The following is a 15,331-nucleotide window of genomic DNA, read 5'->3' as shown; positions in this document are numbered from 1 at the left end:
CTCTTTCACTCTCAAGAAACTAGTTCAGGGGTGAGCTAGATGAAAGAGGAAATATAAACCAATATTTTGAGGCTAAACCAAGAGACATTTATTTTGGGGGGTTGCTTTTTAGGACAGGAAAGCAGTGAGAAATTACTGGGGAAATATGTGCAGTAAATGGCCTTCAGGCAGGTTTGAGGATTTGCTTTCTGGGCTTGAGGAATTGTGGTTTTAAATCCTACTTTAGTTGCCACTGATTGGTCAGAGTATCTTCCTGAAACAGATCAGAGGAAGCAGGTATCCTGATTGACATTCTGGTAGATGAAACGCAGCTTTGATGGATGCAGCTACAGATTTCTACTAAATTTAGTGTAATCCTTTCACAGTTACTGAATTATTTGAAAATGACGATAGACCCGGCGTATGTAGCAGATCTGCAGAGATGGACATTGCTATAAACATTTTCTTTTTTTTACCCATCCCCTCAGGAAGTCTCGTTCCTCAGTCTGAGAAGAAATATATTCTCCTTTAAGTGTAGGTGCAAGGTGGTGCATTTTACTGTGGACAAGTACCCCAAAGCTGTGGTTTGTACTTTCAGATCATCTTTTTTTGTAACGATGTAGCCTATTTTTGGTCCAGTGGTTCAGAGTTGACTTTTATTTTGACTGTGCACAGTTAACACTGCATACCACCATGCAGCTGGATAACTGTTTGCTATGCAAATTGTACTGGAAGGAAGCTTGTACCAAGAGGAAATTAAATGCTGCAGTGCACCTTTTAGTATTCTGTTAAAATCATCATGCATGGCAGTTCTTAAACTGCTGTCACAAGATTTCACAGAAGAGGGGTGGCTAAAGAAAAGCATGAGTAGATGTAGTATAAGCCCCACTAAAGCACTGTTTGTTGCCCACATGTATGCAGATGAGGGAAAAAAAAGATTAAGCCCCTTTTAAAGTTATAGTTTGTGTCCAAATTTTCCCAATGGCTTTTTGCCCCTCATGGGATATTGTCGTCACCCCACTCGGTGGACGGGGGGTTTGGCAGCTCACCGTATCAGTGTTTCTAAGTATCAAGAACCAGAATGAGAAGTTTCATCAAGAAATTCACTAAGAATCACACAGTTTAGAGAAAGAAGCAAGAGCCGTGCAACCCAAACACCACTGTTTCCACCGTGAAACATGGTGGTGAGAGTGTTATGCTGTGGGGATGTTTCCGTGCCTCTGAAACTGGGAATCTCGTTGAGGTGGAAGAAATCACAATGAAATAAGGATATGTGAAGATTTTAAAGGAGACCTGAAGCAGGCAGAAGCAAAACTGGGTCTGGGTCATCGCTTCATCTTCCAACACCACGACGACCCAAAACATACGCCGCTCCTGGTGAACAAATACCTCCTGAAAATTAGGGTCCATGTCAGAAGACAATCAAAGGAGCTTTAGAGATTCGCCAAAGAAGAATAGGCTGGGAATGTGAGACTTGTTGAAAACTACAATAAACGACTGCAGTAATTTTGACCATTGTAATGTTTGTTTTTTGTGAAATAATTTTGTTTCCATGTGCAAAGTAATGTGAGCATGCATAGGAAAACAAGGATGGTTGGAAAAGCTGTGTTTAAAAAAGCTCCTGGGAAATGCTCTTTTTTCCTCATCTATATAAGTTAATAATATGATAAACGTGTATTGTTTCTACAAATAATACAGTAAACTTTATCTGGATGGTATCTCTAGTTGATCTTGCAGGATTTATATGAACAGAGAACATCCTTTTTAGCTGAATGATCTGGTTATTCTTGCAATGAACTCTTGCATCAAAACTTAATTTTCTTAGTATTAATTACATCACTGAATGCTAAATGAATGCCTCTAATTAGCTATTGCATTCCCCCAATGTGGCATAAACATAGGCTTTCCAGCACATATGGTGTATGCCACATAATGAGTGCACACTCCACAGTGGCACAGCTGCACTTTCAATTCATCAGACTTGCAACCATTTTCCAGTCATTAAACCTTAAACTCAAAAGGGGTTTTGTATTAAAACTTTACATTGCGCTGTTCAGTCACATGCTATAGGCTATCACATCACTATTTAAGAGTAACTGCCGACATTGTCAAAGCTTTGAGTTGCTGTTTTTGTTTTTTCATGGATTCAGCTCATTCATAGTAAACCCTTTGTGCATTTCCAAAAGTAGGCCTCCTTCATCATCTTCTTTTCGGTAACCTGTTCACATGCAAATCAATTGTAGAAGTGCAGTTCATGTTAAATCCACGGGTTTACATATTAAGGGAGAGATGGGCAAACAGGAAGGGCGCTTCTTCTGAAGACGTGTAGTTCTTGTTTACCAGCTGCATCACCAGTAGACTTTTTAACCTCCAGAGTGTTCCTGTTTTTCTCTCCGTCTTCATGACGTCATGTGCTCCTGGGGACATGAACTGCAGTGTAAGCACCACAAAGGTGGCTTTGAGGACTTTGGCAGGTGACATCACTCTCAAGGGAGTGTGTGTATCGTCAGAATTCTGTAAAGGCAGAAAGACGACGCAGGTCTGAGAACACACTGGTGTTGCAGCTGGTGTGAACCCATCACGAGATGGTCTCTAATTTTCTTAAAATCTTCTCCCCATGATTTGCAGTATTCTATCAACCAGGGCATTTTTATTATGGTAAAACAGAGTGCATCCTGTAAATATGTAGCGTGCAGACTATGTGCCATTATTTTCCCTCTGTGTATCCAGTACTCCGTAATTTAACTACTTCTTTTTTTTTTTTTTTTTTTGGTCCTTTTATGCACCCAGTGAGGATGCCATGGAGTACTCCAAAGAGTTTGTGTCATCTGTAGTTTTGGGAAAAGACCTGGTGCCAAGGTATCCTCTTTTACTACATCAGTATACTCATGTTACTTTCACCCTTCTGCAGTATTACCCACAGTAGCCTTCTGCTCTGTCATAGGCTTGGCCTGTCACAACTAGAGGGTTTCCGACGCCACCTTCTGGAAGTTTTACAAAAGAGTAACAAGCCAAAGGTGACTTAACTTCTTGATGTTATAGAAGATTACAGACTTGTAGAGCATTTGCTGTATGAAATCATCTGGAACATAAAACAAATGATTGTTTCACAAAAAGCATGCACTAATGAGAGAAGGCTGATCGTTGCTGTTTTTTAATCTATTAAATTCAGCATTATAAAACCTGTAGAATTTCTCATTTTTTATTCCTGAAAGTTTTGTCATGAAGGAATGCATACAAATATAGAAATGCATACTTAAAAAAATTTAAAAAAAAATTCTTACAGTGGAGGATCATTGCGGGAGGCACTAAATGCATCCCAAAATCAGAGCTTCCACTAGAGGATGATGATCCTCAGTCTCAGCCTGCAGCACCTCCAAGCAGTCGCTTGTGGCTACACCCCAGTGACCTCAGCATTGCCTTGTCAGCCTCCACACCCCTCTACCCACCTGGCAGGATCATCCACGTGGTACACAACCATCCTCCAGAGATATGGTAAGAAAACTGGTTTGAAAGCTGCTGCAATTAAATGCAAACATGCGTTTTCTTTTTCTGTATTACCGTGTCTAAAGGTAAAACAGAAAGTTCATCCTTATATATTTTTCTTCATACTGCAGTACTTTTTAAGGAACTTGGTGTTTAAAGGTGCTATGACAACAAACTGACTTGCCTTGTTCGTCTTGGAGTCCTTTTGCTTTTTAATCTTTTACCCCAACATATGAGTTTTTTGACTTGATACAAAAATATTCCACTTAGTGGTGTTATACAGTGCCCCCCATGTTCTGTATTGTGAGGAAAATATATTAAGTCAACCTGTGTGTTTACTATTTCTCATTATGACTGATAGATTTTCTCTCTTTCTCCCTCTCCCTTTTAGCTGTGGTCAGGAAGAGCCAACCTATTCAGCATTGTGGGGGGACAACAAAGCTTTCAATGAGGTCATCATATCACCTGCCATGCTTAATGAGCACATGCCCCACATGGTGATGGAGGGTCTCAACAAGGTCTGTTTTTTAAATCTGCATGCATGCATTATTTCGAGAGGGGGTGTATTTGAAATTGTGCAAAAACGGCTTTTTAATTTTGTTCTTGATTTCCAACACTGGGTAACGGATTACACGGGTGATGCTTACGTGGGGATTGGCTCTAACAATGAAAGAAAATAAACAAAAGAGATGTGGGTCTTAATAAAGGGTGGAATACTTATTACAGGTTGTTTTATTAAAAATAGAGGCCAGTAGCAATTTTATGTTTTACTTTTAGTTTATCATTTTATTCTGGAGACGAGGGCAATCTTAATTAAAAATTCACTCAAAGCATTTTAGTAAATTGAGAGCTTAACTGTATGAAATTTATCTGGAAACATGCCCATAAAAATATTTAAATATAAGTTTTTCTACAGACATTTGCAGGTATTGTTACTAATAAACCCTGTGAAGAGTGATGACATCTAGAGAGAACTTAATTGAAAATTGAAGATTTCCTTATCCTTTAAATCTACCCATCTTGTGGCTTTCAATAACATTGGGGACTTGAACTAGAAATTATCATATGTTGGTTATTGTCATTTAGTTCCTGTAGTTGCACCATGCAAAAAAAATGTGCAATTTCAAAGGTAAAGGTCTTAGGATCACCAAGTTTTAATTTAAATGGAGTTAAGAATTAGTTTTGAAGCATTTCAAAAATTTTAATGCGACTCCGTTGTTACTTTATGCATGTCATTAACCTACAACTCACCACACCTTTTTGTTTTTCTCCACATTGCTCCTGTCTCAAAGCATGGGAATTGTTCACTCGTGGCTGGTTTCACGGTCTTTCTTTGGTCTTTTTGAGCCTGTTCGTCATGGACGTTGAACATCTGTTTTGATAACAGGGTATTAATGTGAATGTTTGCATGTGATGGACTGATTTTGGGGGATTGCACTTGTTGTGGCTGAGGACTTCACGTTGTGTGGTGTTTTTCCCGTCTGTATATGGTGTTTTTCAGCTTGGTTTTGCCTTTGTGTTTGTCTCTCTAGATGAATGTTTAAAGTTAAGTATGTGTGTATTTGTGAAGTGTGTGCGTGTAGAGGATATAGTGGTGTGATATATTTGGTGTTTCTGCAGGTACTGGAACCATTTTGTCTCCTGTCTGAGCAGGAAAACTTGGAAGCAGAGGAACTGGGAATCAGTCAACCTACATCCAGTACCACTGATTTAATAGTCTCCCAAACAAAACTAAACGCTAGTCCTCCTCCCTCCAACTCTTCATCTGCCAACCACAAAGACCTGTCTTGCACTGGCTCCCTTGCAGAGACTGAAACTGTCTCTACACCACTCGCTGTCACTTCTTCTTCTTCAGTTCCAGATGCTGAGTCTGTTCTTCCACCTCCTCTGTCAGACTTTAACTCTGTGTCTCAGCCATGCATGGTGTCTGTCCCTTCCAACACCCAGTCAGGAGTTCTTCCAGCTGAAGATGATTCATGCGTTTTACCACAACCTCAGTCAGAACCACGCGTCTCTCACCACCGTCAAGAGGAAATCCGATCTAACGAGTCTAACAGTCCTCAGATAGAAAACTCTCCTCCCGAGATAAAAGTGCCAAACAATCTTTTTGAATCTGTTGTCTAAACTTGATCACATTTAGACGCTGACAAATTCTATTACTATGTACATTACTAGTCTACATATTCTAAGGAGATGCTAATCGTAAGACTGAATTCAACTTTTGCTTGTTGCATTCAGTGTTGGAAACATTTCTGCATTATGTGCAAAACTCAGATGTTGGCCAGTCTTAGGACAAAGGCTAGAGCCAAAAGTCATAGTAAAGCTGCTATTTTTTTTTTTTTTAACTGATTTTAGAGCAACCGTAATGACCAGTATGTAAAGAATCCTTTTTAACCAGCAACTGGCATTTTTATTCTGTCAGCTTGCTGGATCCAACAAGTCCAAGCAATTTACTGGTTGCCTTTAAAAGGTGTTTCTCCAAAAGTATTAAGTGTGACATTGAAACTCAGCTGAATAGCTGGCACATCAAGTTTTAGAGGGTAAAGAAATGCGCATCCACAAGGCGATGTGGTAAAATGTTATCAATAACCATTTCCATTAATACATCACTGGTTAATGATGTATACAATGGTACAGGAGCATGCGATGGCTTTAAACCATGGAGTCAGAAACGATGAGTCCAAACTCACCTGGACTCCTTTTCTTGTTAATCATCATCCAGCTTTCCACAAACCAACCCTTGTTCTTTTTTCCGTTCCTCTCTCAGCTGCAGTGCCTGTGGTCAAGTGCTTTGGCACAAACTTTCTAATCCTGGTCCTCAACGTAACAAGTTTTCTTTGTAGTCACAAAGTTTCTATGGTAACCTAATTTCTTCCACATTAACTGCTCTTTCTTCCTTCCTGCCTGGGTTTTTCAGTAGCTGCAGCTCTTCTCTGTGGATGTGTTTCCCTTTTTATTTTTGCTCTTTGAAAGCACACATTCAGAACATAATCCCCTAGAAAAAGATTTTGGTTTTCTTATTACTGGCATGTAGGAGAGTGGGTTTACTATTCAAAATAAATTTGTAGTTTACACAATTTTATATCCTTCACTGTACACTTCATATGTCAGTGTGCTTTTATTAATTCTATACACTAATACTGTTGGGATAGGCAATGCAAAAAACCGTCCAAGTATAAATTTGATGTATTTTGTCATCATTTGTAGTTGTTGTGTCTACAGTCATAGATATGTTTGCTGTTGTTGGTGCCAGTTATCTCATGTGGTTTATTACTTGCAGAAGCATGTTCTCATGTGTCTTTAAACTCAACCATGTAACACATTGTTTACATTTGTGCAAATTGGTTATGGATGACAATATAACCATAATAAATATATTAGCTTTTGTCTTTTTGTGTTATTTTCTCTTTTAATCTCCTCATTCCATTGTCACGTGTATTTTTTGTGTGTGTTCATGTCCTCTCATATTTCCACCTGTTTTTATACCACAATATGTTGTCTTTTGAGTCATTAAAGTTAACCAAACAATTGCGTGCTGATGTGTGGCTTGCCATTAATGTTTTGGGGTTTGTTTGGGGTTTTTTTTTTTTTTTTTGTTCTGTTCTCATTTATGTCAGCAAACATAACACGGTTTGTATTTTGTTGGACAAACTTTGTGTTGAACGTGTTTCCAAGATGGATAAGACACTCGTATGGTTTGTTATTCCCTGTAGTGGTAATGCAGGTCTTGCATAGTTCTTGCTCAGGCATCATGACTCTGTTGTGGGTGTTTAATGTCAGCTGGAGTAGGTGTCAGCTCACCTTCAGATTGCACTTATATGTAACTGAACTACGCTGCTTTTTAACACTATACTACAAGCACTTGTGCGCTTATAAATATAGTTGTAGTGGTGACCCACATAATATTTTTGAAACCATTATAATCTTACTGAAGTTGATCCAAGTGCATAACTGGCATTCGATATTTGAATCTTTTGGTTCTTTGGGAATTTTTTTTCTCATGTTTTGCTGACGAAGAGGAAGAAAACACCTCAGCATCTCTGTTTGAATCTAGAAAATGAATAAAGGAAAAACAGTAGAAAGGGTTTTAAAAACTACAAAATCATTGGATGTCTGCTAGCATAGGCCAGTTTAGAAACATTTCACATATAAAACATGATTAGTCAGATTAACTTTTTCCAGTTATATATTTTTATGAAGTTGTCCTGTTTATTTTGAAACGGGTCGTCCCTCTATCAGTCAAGTCATGTATCTGTTTATACTCCTGTGCTTGTGACAGGTGCTGGAGAACTACAACAAAGGGAAAACTGCTTTGCTGTCAGCAGCCAAGATCATGGTGAGCCCCACAGAAGTGGACTTAAACCCAGAGACCTTGTTCGTCGATACATCAACAACCTCTCAGCAGCCAACGCCTACAACCCACCACCGCAGGAACAGCAGTGTTCGGTTAGTACATCAGGCACCACTGTGGGCATGTTTAAGCCTGAAAGGCTATGTAAAATAGTTTCATCTTCATATTCAGCTTTCACTCTTGCCTAGTATGTAATAGTAGCAAATCTCTAAGTATAAGAGAAATCACTGGGAAATGATGCCTTGTAATGTAGCTATATAACCAGTACTAAAAAAAATACAACTGCTACTAACTACTACTTTATTTTCTCAAAATTATTTTTGTTTGTTCTGTATGTTTAAAAAAAAAAAAAAAAAAAAAGACAAAAAACATTGTTACGGTAAGCAAAGCATGCCAATACTAATTTTGCATAATGTATTCCCTTCTCTCATGCACGCATGCACGCTGTCTGAACACAGAGCCGTTGCAACGTATGGTAGTATTCAGTTCCCACCTCGCCCTCTCTGGTTTAGCCCCTGTCCAAAGTCAGTGTGAACTCCTGGTACAAATGGTTAAATTACGAAGGTACTATCACAAAGTTTTATGACTCTGTCCACAGAAATGAAAAACCGTACCAGATTTAAGTTAGACCAATTTCCTTTTTAAGGCGGTCTCTATGTGGACCTTTGGACACTATTCAGACCATTTGTATATGCCTGTTTTCTCGTCGTGTCCCTCTGCTGTGCCATGAAAGAGGACGCCTAGTTCAAGTTATATGCACTAAATGTCTCCCTCTGTTACCTCGGGACATTATAGTAGAACTTTGACAGTCTGTTAGTAGCAGGTGCATTCACTGTGAACGACCCCATGAAGGGATAATAATAATGGATTGGATTTATATAGCGCTTTTCAAGGCACCCAAAGCGCTTTACAATACCACTATTCATTCACTCTCACATTCATACACTAGTGGACGCAAGCTACAGTTGTAGCCACAGCTGCCCTGGGGCAGACTGACAGAAGCGAGGCTGCCATATCGCGCCATCGGCCCCTCTGGCCAACACCAGTAGGCAAGTAGGGTAAAGTGTCTTGCCCAGGGACACAACGACCAGGACAGAGAGCTTGGCTACTGGCTGGAATCGTCCACTGAAGAGTGCTGCTTGAGCTTTACCCTGAGAACCAGCTCTCAACAGCAGTAGACATGTAATATGAAGGCTGGATGATGTTTTCTACCATCTGCACAAGTGTACACGCAAGCAGTCACGATGGGACTTTAAAAGAGTGAGCAGCAGTCCAAAGGTACACAGGAAGTTGATCTTGAGGGTTTATTAAACGATTCTTAAGTGAAAGGTTGGGGTTCTTTTTTTTGTTTTTGTGGACAGACTCACAGAACCTTTTGATCCCACCTTGTACTTTACCTCTCCTGTATTATAAGCCAATACAAGAGCACATGCACTTGGATACACTCTTGCCCTTCCAGTCTCTTTCCTCTTGTTTTTTTTTTTTTTTTTAATCTTTCCTCCATCTACAGGGAGTGCAGAATTATTAGGCAAATGAGTATTTTGTCCACATCATCCTCTTCATGCATGTTGTCCTACTCCAAGCTGTATAGGCTCAAAAGCCTACTACCAATTAAGCATATTAGGTGATGTGCATCGCTGTAATGAGAAGGGGTGTGGTCTAATGACATCAACACCCTATATCAGGTGTGCATAATTATTAGGCAACTTCTTTTCCTTTGGCAAAATGGGTCAAAAGAAGGACTTGACAGGCTCAGAAAAGTCAAAAATAGTGAGATATCTTGCAGAGGGATGCAGCAGTCTCAAAAATGCAAAGCTTCTGAAGCGTGATCATCGAACAATCAAGCGTTTCATTCAAAATAGTCAACAGGGTCGCAAGAAGCGTGTGGAAAAACCAAGGCGCCAAATAACTGCCCATGAACTGAGAAAAGTCAAGTGTGCAGCTGCCAAGATGCCACTTGCCACCAGTTTGGCCATATTTCAGAGCTGCAACATCACTGGAGTGCCCAAAAGCACAAGGTGTGCAATACTCAGAGACATGGCCAAGGTAAGAAAGGCTGAAAGACGACCACCACTGAACAAGACACACAAGCTGAAACGTCAAGACTGGGCCAAGAAATATCTCAAGACTGTTTTTTCTAAAGTTTTATGGACTGATGAAATGAGAGTGAGTCTTGATGGGCCAGATGGATGGGCCCGTGGCTGGATTGGTAAAGGGCAGAGAGCTCCAGTCCGACTCAGACGCCAGCAAGGTGGAGGTGGAGTACTGGTTTGGGCTGGTATCATCAAAGATGAGCTTGTGGGGCCTTTTCGGGTTGAGGATGGAGTCAAGCTCAACTCCCAGTCCTACTGCCAGTTTCTGGAAGACACCTTCTTCAAGCAGTGGTACAGGAAGAAGTCTGCATCCTTCAAGAAAAACATGATTTTCATGCAGGACAATGCTCCATCACACGCGTCCAAGTACTCCACAGCGTGGCTGGCAAGAAAGGGTATAAAAGAAGAAAAACTAATGACATGGCCACCTTGTTCACCTGATCCGAACCCCATTGAGAACCTGTGGTCCATCATCAAATGTGAGATTTACAAGGAGGGAAAACAGTACACCTCTCTGAACAGTGTCTGGGAGGCTGTGGTTGCTGCTGCACGCAATGTTGATGGTGAACAGATCAAAACACTGACAGAATCCATGGATGGCAGGCTCTTGAGTGTCCTTGCAAAGAAAGGTGGCTATATTGGTCACGGATTTGTTTTTGTTTTGTTTTTGAATGTCAGAAATGTATATTTGTGAATGTGGAGATGTTATATTGGTTTCACTGGTAAAAATAAATAATTGAAATGGGTATATATTTGTTTTTTGTTAAGTTGCCTAATAATTATGCACAGTAATAGTCACCTGCACACACAGATATCCCCCTAAAATAGCTAAAACTAAAAACAAACTAAAAACTACTTCCAAAAACATTCAGCTTTGATATTAATGAGTTTTTTGGGTTCATTGAGAACATGGTTGTTGTTCAATAATAAAATTATTCCTCAAAAATACAACTTGCCTAATAATTCTGCACTCCTGTATGCAGTATTTTGCAATGTTCACCTGCTCTGTAGACTCTAGATACCTGTAGTTTCAGTACTAACACTTTTCATTTCTATCCTTTTTCTTTAACCTTCCGTGAGTTATTTTGACTCGTTTTCATGCCTGTCTTGTGTTTTGAATCCCCTCACCTCTCTTTTCCCTTTCATTATGTTCCAACCCACTCTTCTCCTCTCCTCTAGCTCGTGTGCCCAGTCTGAAATATCTCTGGATGGTTTCTCTGAGTGCCCCCCTCCTCCAGTGCCTGTAGTACTGCGTGGAGCACGAGAACGTTTGGCAGTGGAGCTGAGGGACCGCAAAGCACCCTTAGCTGTCATGGAGAGTCTCTCAGATGCAGAGTCCCTGTATAGTCTGGATTCCCGACGGTCCTCTGCTGCATTAAGGGGTTCACCAATGCTGGGTAGCCTCCCGTTCCCTTTGGATGCCCCAATCCCAGAGGAGAACCCATCTCTGAGCTCTCGCACTGAGCTACTATCTGCAGATGTCCTCTGCCAAGCAACAACAGAGCATCTGGGTGAGGTTGGGCCCTTCTTTACCCCACTGGAATCCAGATCAACCCCAGATTATCCTATGAGGCTGTCCCCTGCCACACCTCGCTACAGTGGACTCCATTCCCCAGCTCTTCTAAACCAGAGTGTCTTGGCTAAGTCTTACAAAACTGAGACTAATGCCAACTTGAAAATGCTTCCTGATGAGGATCACCAACAAATGCCTGGTGTCTACAGCCCAGGGAGCACACCTGTTGCTCCCCTAAGTCCACATATTGGTACTAGACCAATGGATAGAGAAAAGGAAGACTGGGAGCTGGAAACGGCAGAGAAACAGTTAAGTGCAGAGACTAGACCAGCGGTTTCTACACCTCCACCCCATCTATCCAATGGAAACCCCAGCCAGGCAGTGCTGGAGTTTGCCCAATACTTAGACTCTCTTTTCAGACTGGATGGCAGCAGCTCACCAACTCTGGACCTTTCTGATGGGGAGTCAGAATCAGGCCGGGGCTCCTTTGGGCAGGGTGAGTGTCTTGGAGATGAGCAGCGGTTGGATGACAAACAACTTCTGGCCAGGGCAACAGTGGAGCCTAATCTAGTTCCTAAGCCCCCGCGCACTTTTGCTGGATCCGCTGACCCCTCTTCGGGCATATCTTTGTCACCCTCCTTCCCTCTCTCTTCATCTGAGGAACTCAACGACCTTTCTCCTAGCGAGGGTGCCCCGTCAGCCATACACTCCCTACGAACATCACCCCCTTGCCACTGCCCTGAAGAGAACACACTATCGTCTATGGTGTAGAGTGCGCTCTGAAGTCTCCAATGCCCTTTGCTCTGATTGAGAGGTGCAGTCAATTTCAGATTTTAAAACATATCACAGTACATGCATGCGATGGAATGCAGTTACTCATCTGAGATCCAGTGACAGAATTTGACTGACCAACTCACACGATATTCCCATTCTTCAGGTGTACCCCTTTGAACTCTGTTTATAGCATTTTCACACTATTGCAATGACTAAGAAAAAAAAAAGGATACCTCTCTCTGCATGCCAGGGGGCTGTGCTGCTTTTGGGTGAATATATAAATAACTGTAGCTTCACAATGCCATTTGAAAATGTTGTCTCACCCACATGGGAATGCGTCCACATTACATCAATTCCCTGAAGTAACCAAATCAAAGGGAGAATATTTAACTGAGCAGGGATTCAAAAATTAACACTGTAGAAGAGGTTAGCATAGGCACATCATCTGGGTTGATGTACTGGACGACTTCCTGCACACTCAGCAGCTCCGGAAATTTGTCCAGCTTTTATTTTTGTTTGATTTCTTTAAATCAGAAATGTGAAGATGGACATTTTGTTAATAAATAGAAGTGATAAGATTTCAAGAAATGTTCCTCAGGTCTACAAAGAATTGACTTTGAGAAAGAGAGTAAGTGTGTTACATTGGTGAGAATCCATGTGTCTTAAACATTTAGTGATTGTGACAAAGTTATTTCAGATGCCTATGGATGTTTTTGAGTCTTTTGGTTACTCTTTATAATGCATGATGATAATTTTTTTTGTAATTTATTTATTCTTCAAGAGAAATCATCATTAAAACCACCTTAGACTGACATTTGATTACTTGCGCACATCATTGCTCAATTTACCCCTCTTGCCAAAAAAAAACATTTAATACATCGTCTTGCCAACTGTATTTATGGGATGTAATTTTGTATATGTATATGGATATTGCTTTATTTAAAAACAAGCTAAGTTCATTATCTCCTTCCCTAGCCATCCTGTTGATTACCCACATAGACTGTTACACAGCAACTCCAGAAAAGATGTCATCCTGACCTTAAAACACTGCCATGGCTTTCTTTTCCAAAACACAGCCTCTGTACACCGGAGTTTATAGGAATATCAAACTTGCTAATAGTTGTCCTAGTTTCATAATAATTACTGTACAGTTCTTCTTGGAGAGCTCTTAGAAACAGGTCAGTCTGCATGCATTCCAGAGTAGCATGGCTGGTATAGAACGTGTCTTGTCCTTAAGCCACAGTAAAGAAGCTCTAAATGTGTCCAGAAATTACCATCATATGTAAACTCAAACTTTTGAGAGGCTCAATAGTCGCCGAGGTCATCAGACAGGACCAAATTATATATCCTACAGCTCTCTCGGGATAGATTTCTCTTGTTCTGAAGGTGCTTTGTCATTTTGGACATCAAGGCGTTTGCTTCCCTTTAATACGGTTCATCTCAAACATGCTTGAGGTTGGACTGAATGAATAAGTGTACTCGAACATTGCATTTGCCGACTCTAACTGCTGTGTGCAGCACAGTATCTTCCATATCACTCTGGGTGTAACCGATGGGTCACGATTTGAATTATTACACTTAATGTTGTTATCACTTTATTGCTATATTTGCTGGTATTATTATCCTTATTGCTCTTGCAACAGATTGGTTTGACGTCAGTGGTTTTTATCTCAGTTTTTAAGGAAAGTACGGAGAACTTTTTCGACTTTCCCAGATGTAAGGAGTTAAACATTTCAGGGTTTCCCCCCCCCCCCTCCCCCCCTCCCCCCCTGTCTTGAGTGGAGAAAAAAATTTGACATTCTGCCATGCCACTGGTAACAATATGCTTTTTGTTTTTGCAAATGTGTCATGGTGGTGAGACATGCTGCAGAGTGACAGCTTTCTCACAGTGAGTGACCTTTGGTGGAGCGCCACCATCAAGCCTGGAGTCACCATAGTGATCTGCACAGTCTCTCCAATTGGAATAAGATTTGCTGTGGTTACTCACAGCAGACCAGCCAGCCAGTTTACAGTCTGACACTACTGAAATCATGCTGCCAGTCCCAGTAGACACACTAAGGTTGGGCCAACAATTTCCTACATTCAGTAGCTTTGCTTGCAGCTGGTCATGCACTAAACACTGCTGAAAGAAAGCACCAATATTTTCCACCATGATGTGTATAGCACCATCTTCTATGTGTAATTATTTATACAGATGTCTAAAAAAAAGATGAATTCCAATAGAGTCATGTAGAAAACAACTATATAACAATAAGGAGATAATTACTATATTAAAAAGATATCAGTATTGACATATATATATATATAAAAAAAAAAAGATTTCATCTGACAGTTATTTATTAAAACTATTGGCAGATTTAAGAATTGGACTTTATTTAAAGGAATAATTCAAGTATGTCTTGTCCATGTTTACCTGGTTTGCTTCCCGTCCTTTCCTGCCCCACAATGAGAATGTATTTAATCCCTCTCCCTCACTACCCCGCCTGTAATGAAATAAACTACAAACTGAAAAATATCCATTTGTGTCCTAACCTTTTTTTCCCCAATATGTGCTGCTGATATGTCTGTTTAAATGAGCCATAAATGTATATATTAAATTTGCTTGTTTTTATTTTTTAAAATAAAGTTTTCGATTGTGTTTGTTTGCTCACGCATGAATTTTGGATTTGGGTCCTTTAGATTTGATGTAAAGGCTGGATCAGTGGTTTTAGAAGTGCTGAGAGGCCAGATATATTTTGTGTAAAGATGAGCTGTTTGAGCTATTATAAGCCCAGGTGTAGGTGCATTGTATTATGAGTGTACAGCAGGTCAGATTAGAGTCTACTGCTGAGCCTTTAAAGAGGCGTCATGGGTCAAATGATGTCGAGTGGATGTGAGGTGTTGATAAGACCAAGGATATATACTGTACATCCACTCCCACTAATATTTGGTTGAATGTCCTTTAGCAAACTGCACCTCGACCAGATGCTTTTAAAATAGCCATCAGTAAGCTTGTGGTATAATTAGGGCCCGAGCACTGAGAGTGCGAAGGCCCTATTGTATCTGCTCCGTTTCTTATTATTATTATTCAGGCAAAACAAGGGCCTTTTTGAGGGCCTAAACATGGTCAAAAACTCATGAAATTTTGCACACATG

The 15,331-nt window shown here is 40.5% G+C and overlaps 1 protein-coding gene across 2 annotated transcripts in view; it reads left to right on the top strand.

Moving 5' to 3' along the window:
• dagla (diacylglycerol lipase, alpha) overlaps positions 1-14,751 on the top strand; it is a 44,165-nt gene extending 29,414 nt beyond the window's left edge. The window contains exons 15-21 of one of the 2 annotated variants that reach the window (XM_086288329.1): positions 2,770-2,838; positions 2,924-2,996; positions 3,266-3,474; positions 3,857-3,983; positions 7,745-7,911; positions 8,178-8,195; positions 11,089-14,751. In XM_086288329.1, the coding sequence (XP_086144455.1) occupies positions 2,770-2,838; positions 2,924-2,996; positions 3,266-3,474; positions 3,857-3,983; positions 7,745-7,911; positions 8,178-8,195; positions 11,089-12,193 (1,768 nt within the window). In that variant the 3' untranslated portion in view covers positions 12,194-14,751. The remainder of the gene's footprint in view (positions 1-2,769; positions 2,839-2,923; positions 2,997-3,265; positions 3,475-3,856; positions 3,984-7,744; positions 7,912-8,177; positions 8,196-11,088) is intronic. The other variant, XM_086288336.1, reaches the window with a different exon arrangement.
• The last annotated feature ends 580 nt before the right edge of the window (positions 14,752-15,331 follow it).

The sequence above is a fragment of the Aulonocara sp. 'chitande type north' Nkhata Bay genome, linkage group LG1 (assembly GCF_057382095.1).
Source record: "Aulonocara sp. 'chitande type north' Nkhata Bay isolate Kocher_YH1m ecotype deep benthic linkage group LG1, A_spYH_male_GT1.1, whole genome shotgun sequence".
Taxonomy (NCBI): domain Eukaryota; kingdom Metazoa; phylum Chordata; class Actinopteri; order Cichliformes; family Cichlidae; genus Aulonocara; species Aulonocara sp. 'chitande type north' Nkhata Bay.
This window is presented reverse-complemented; position numbering and strand designations above follow the sequence as displayed.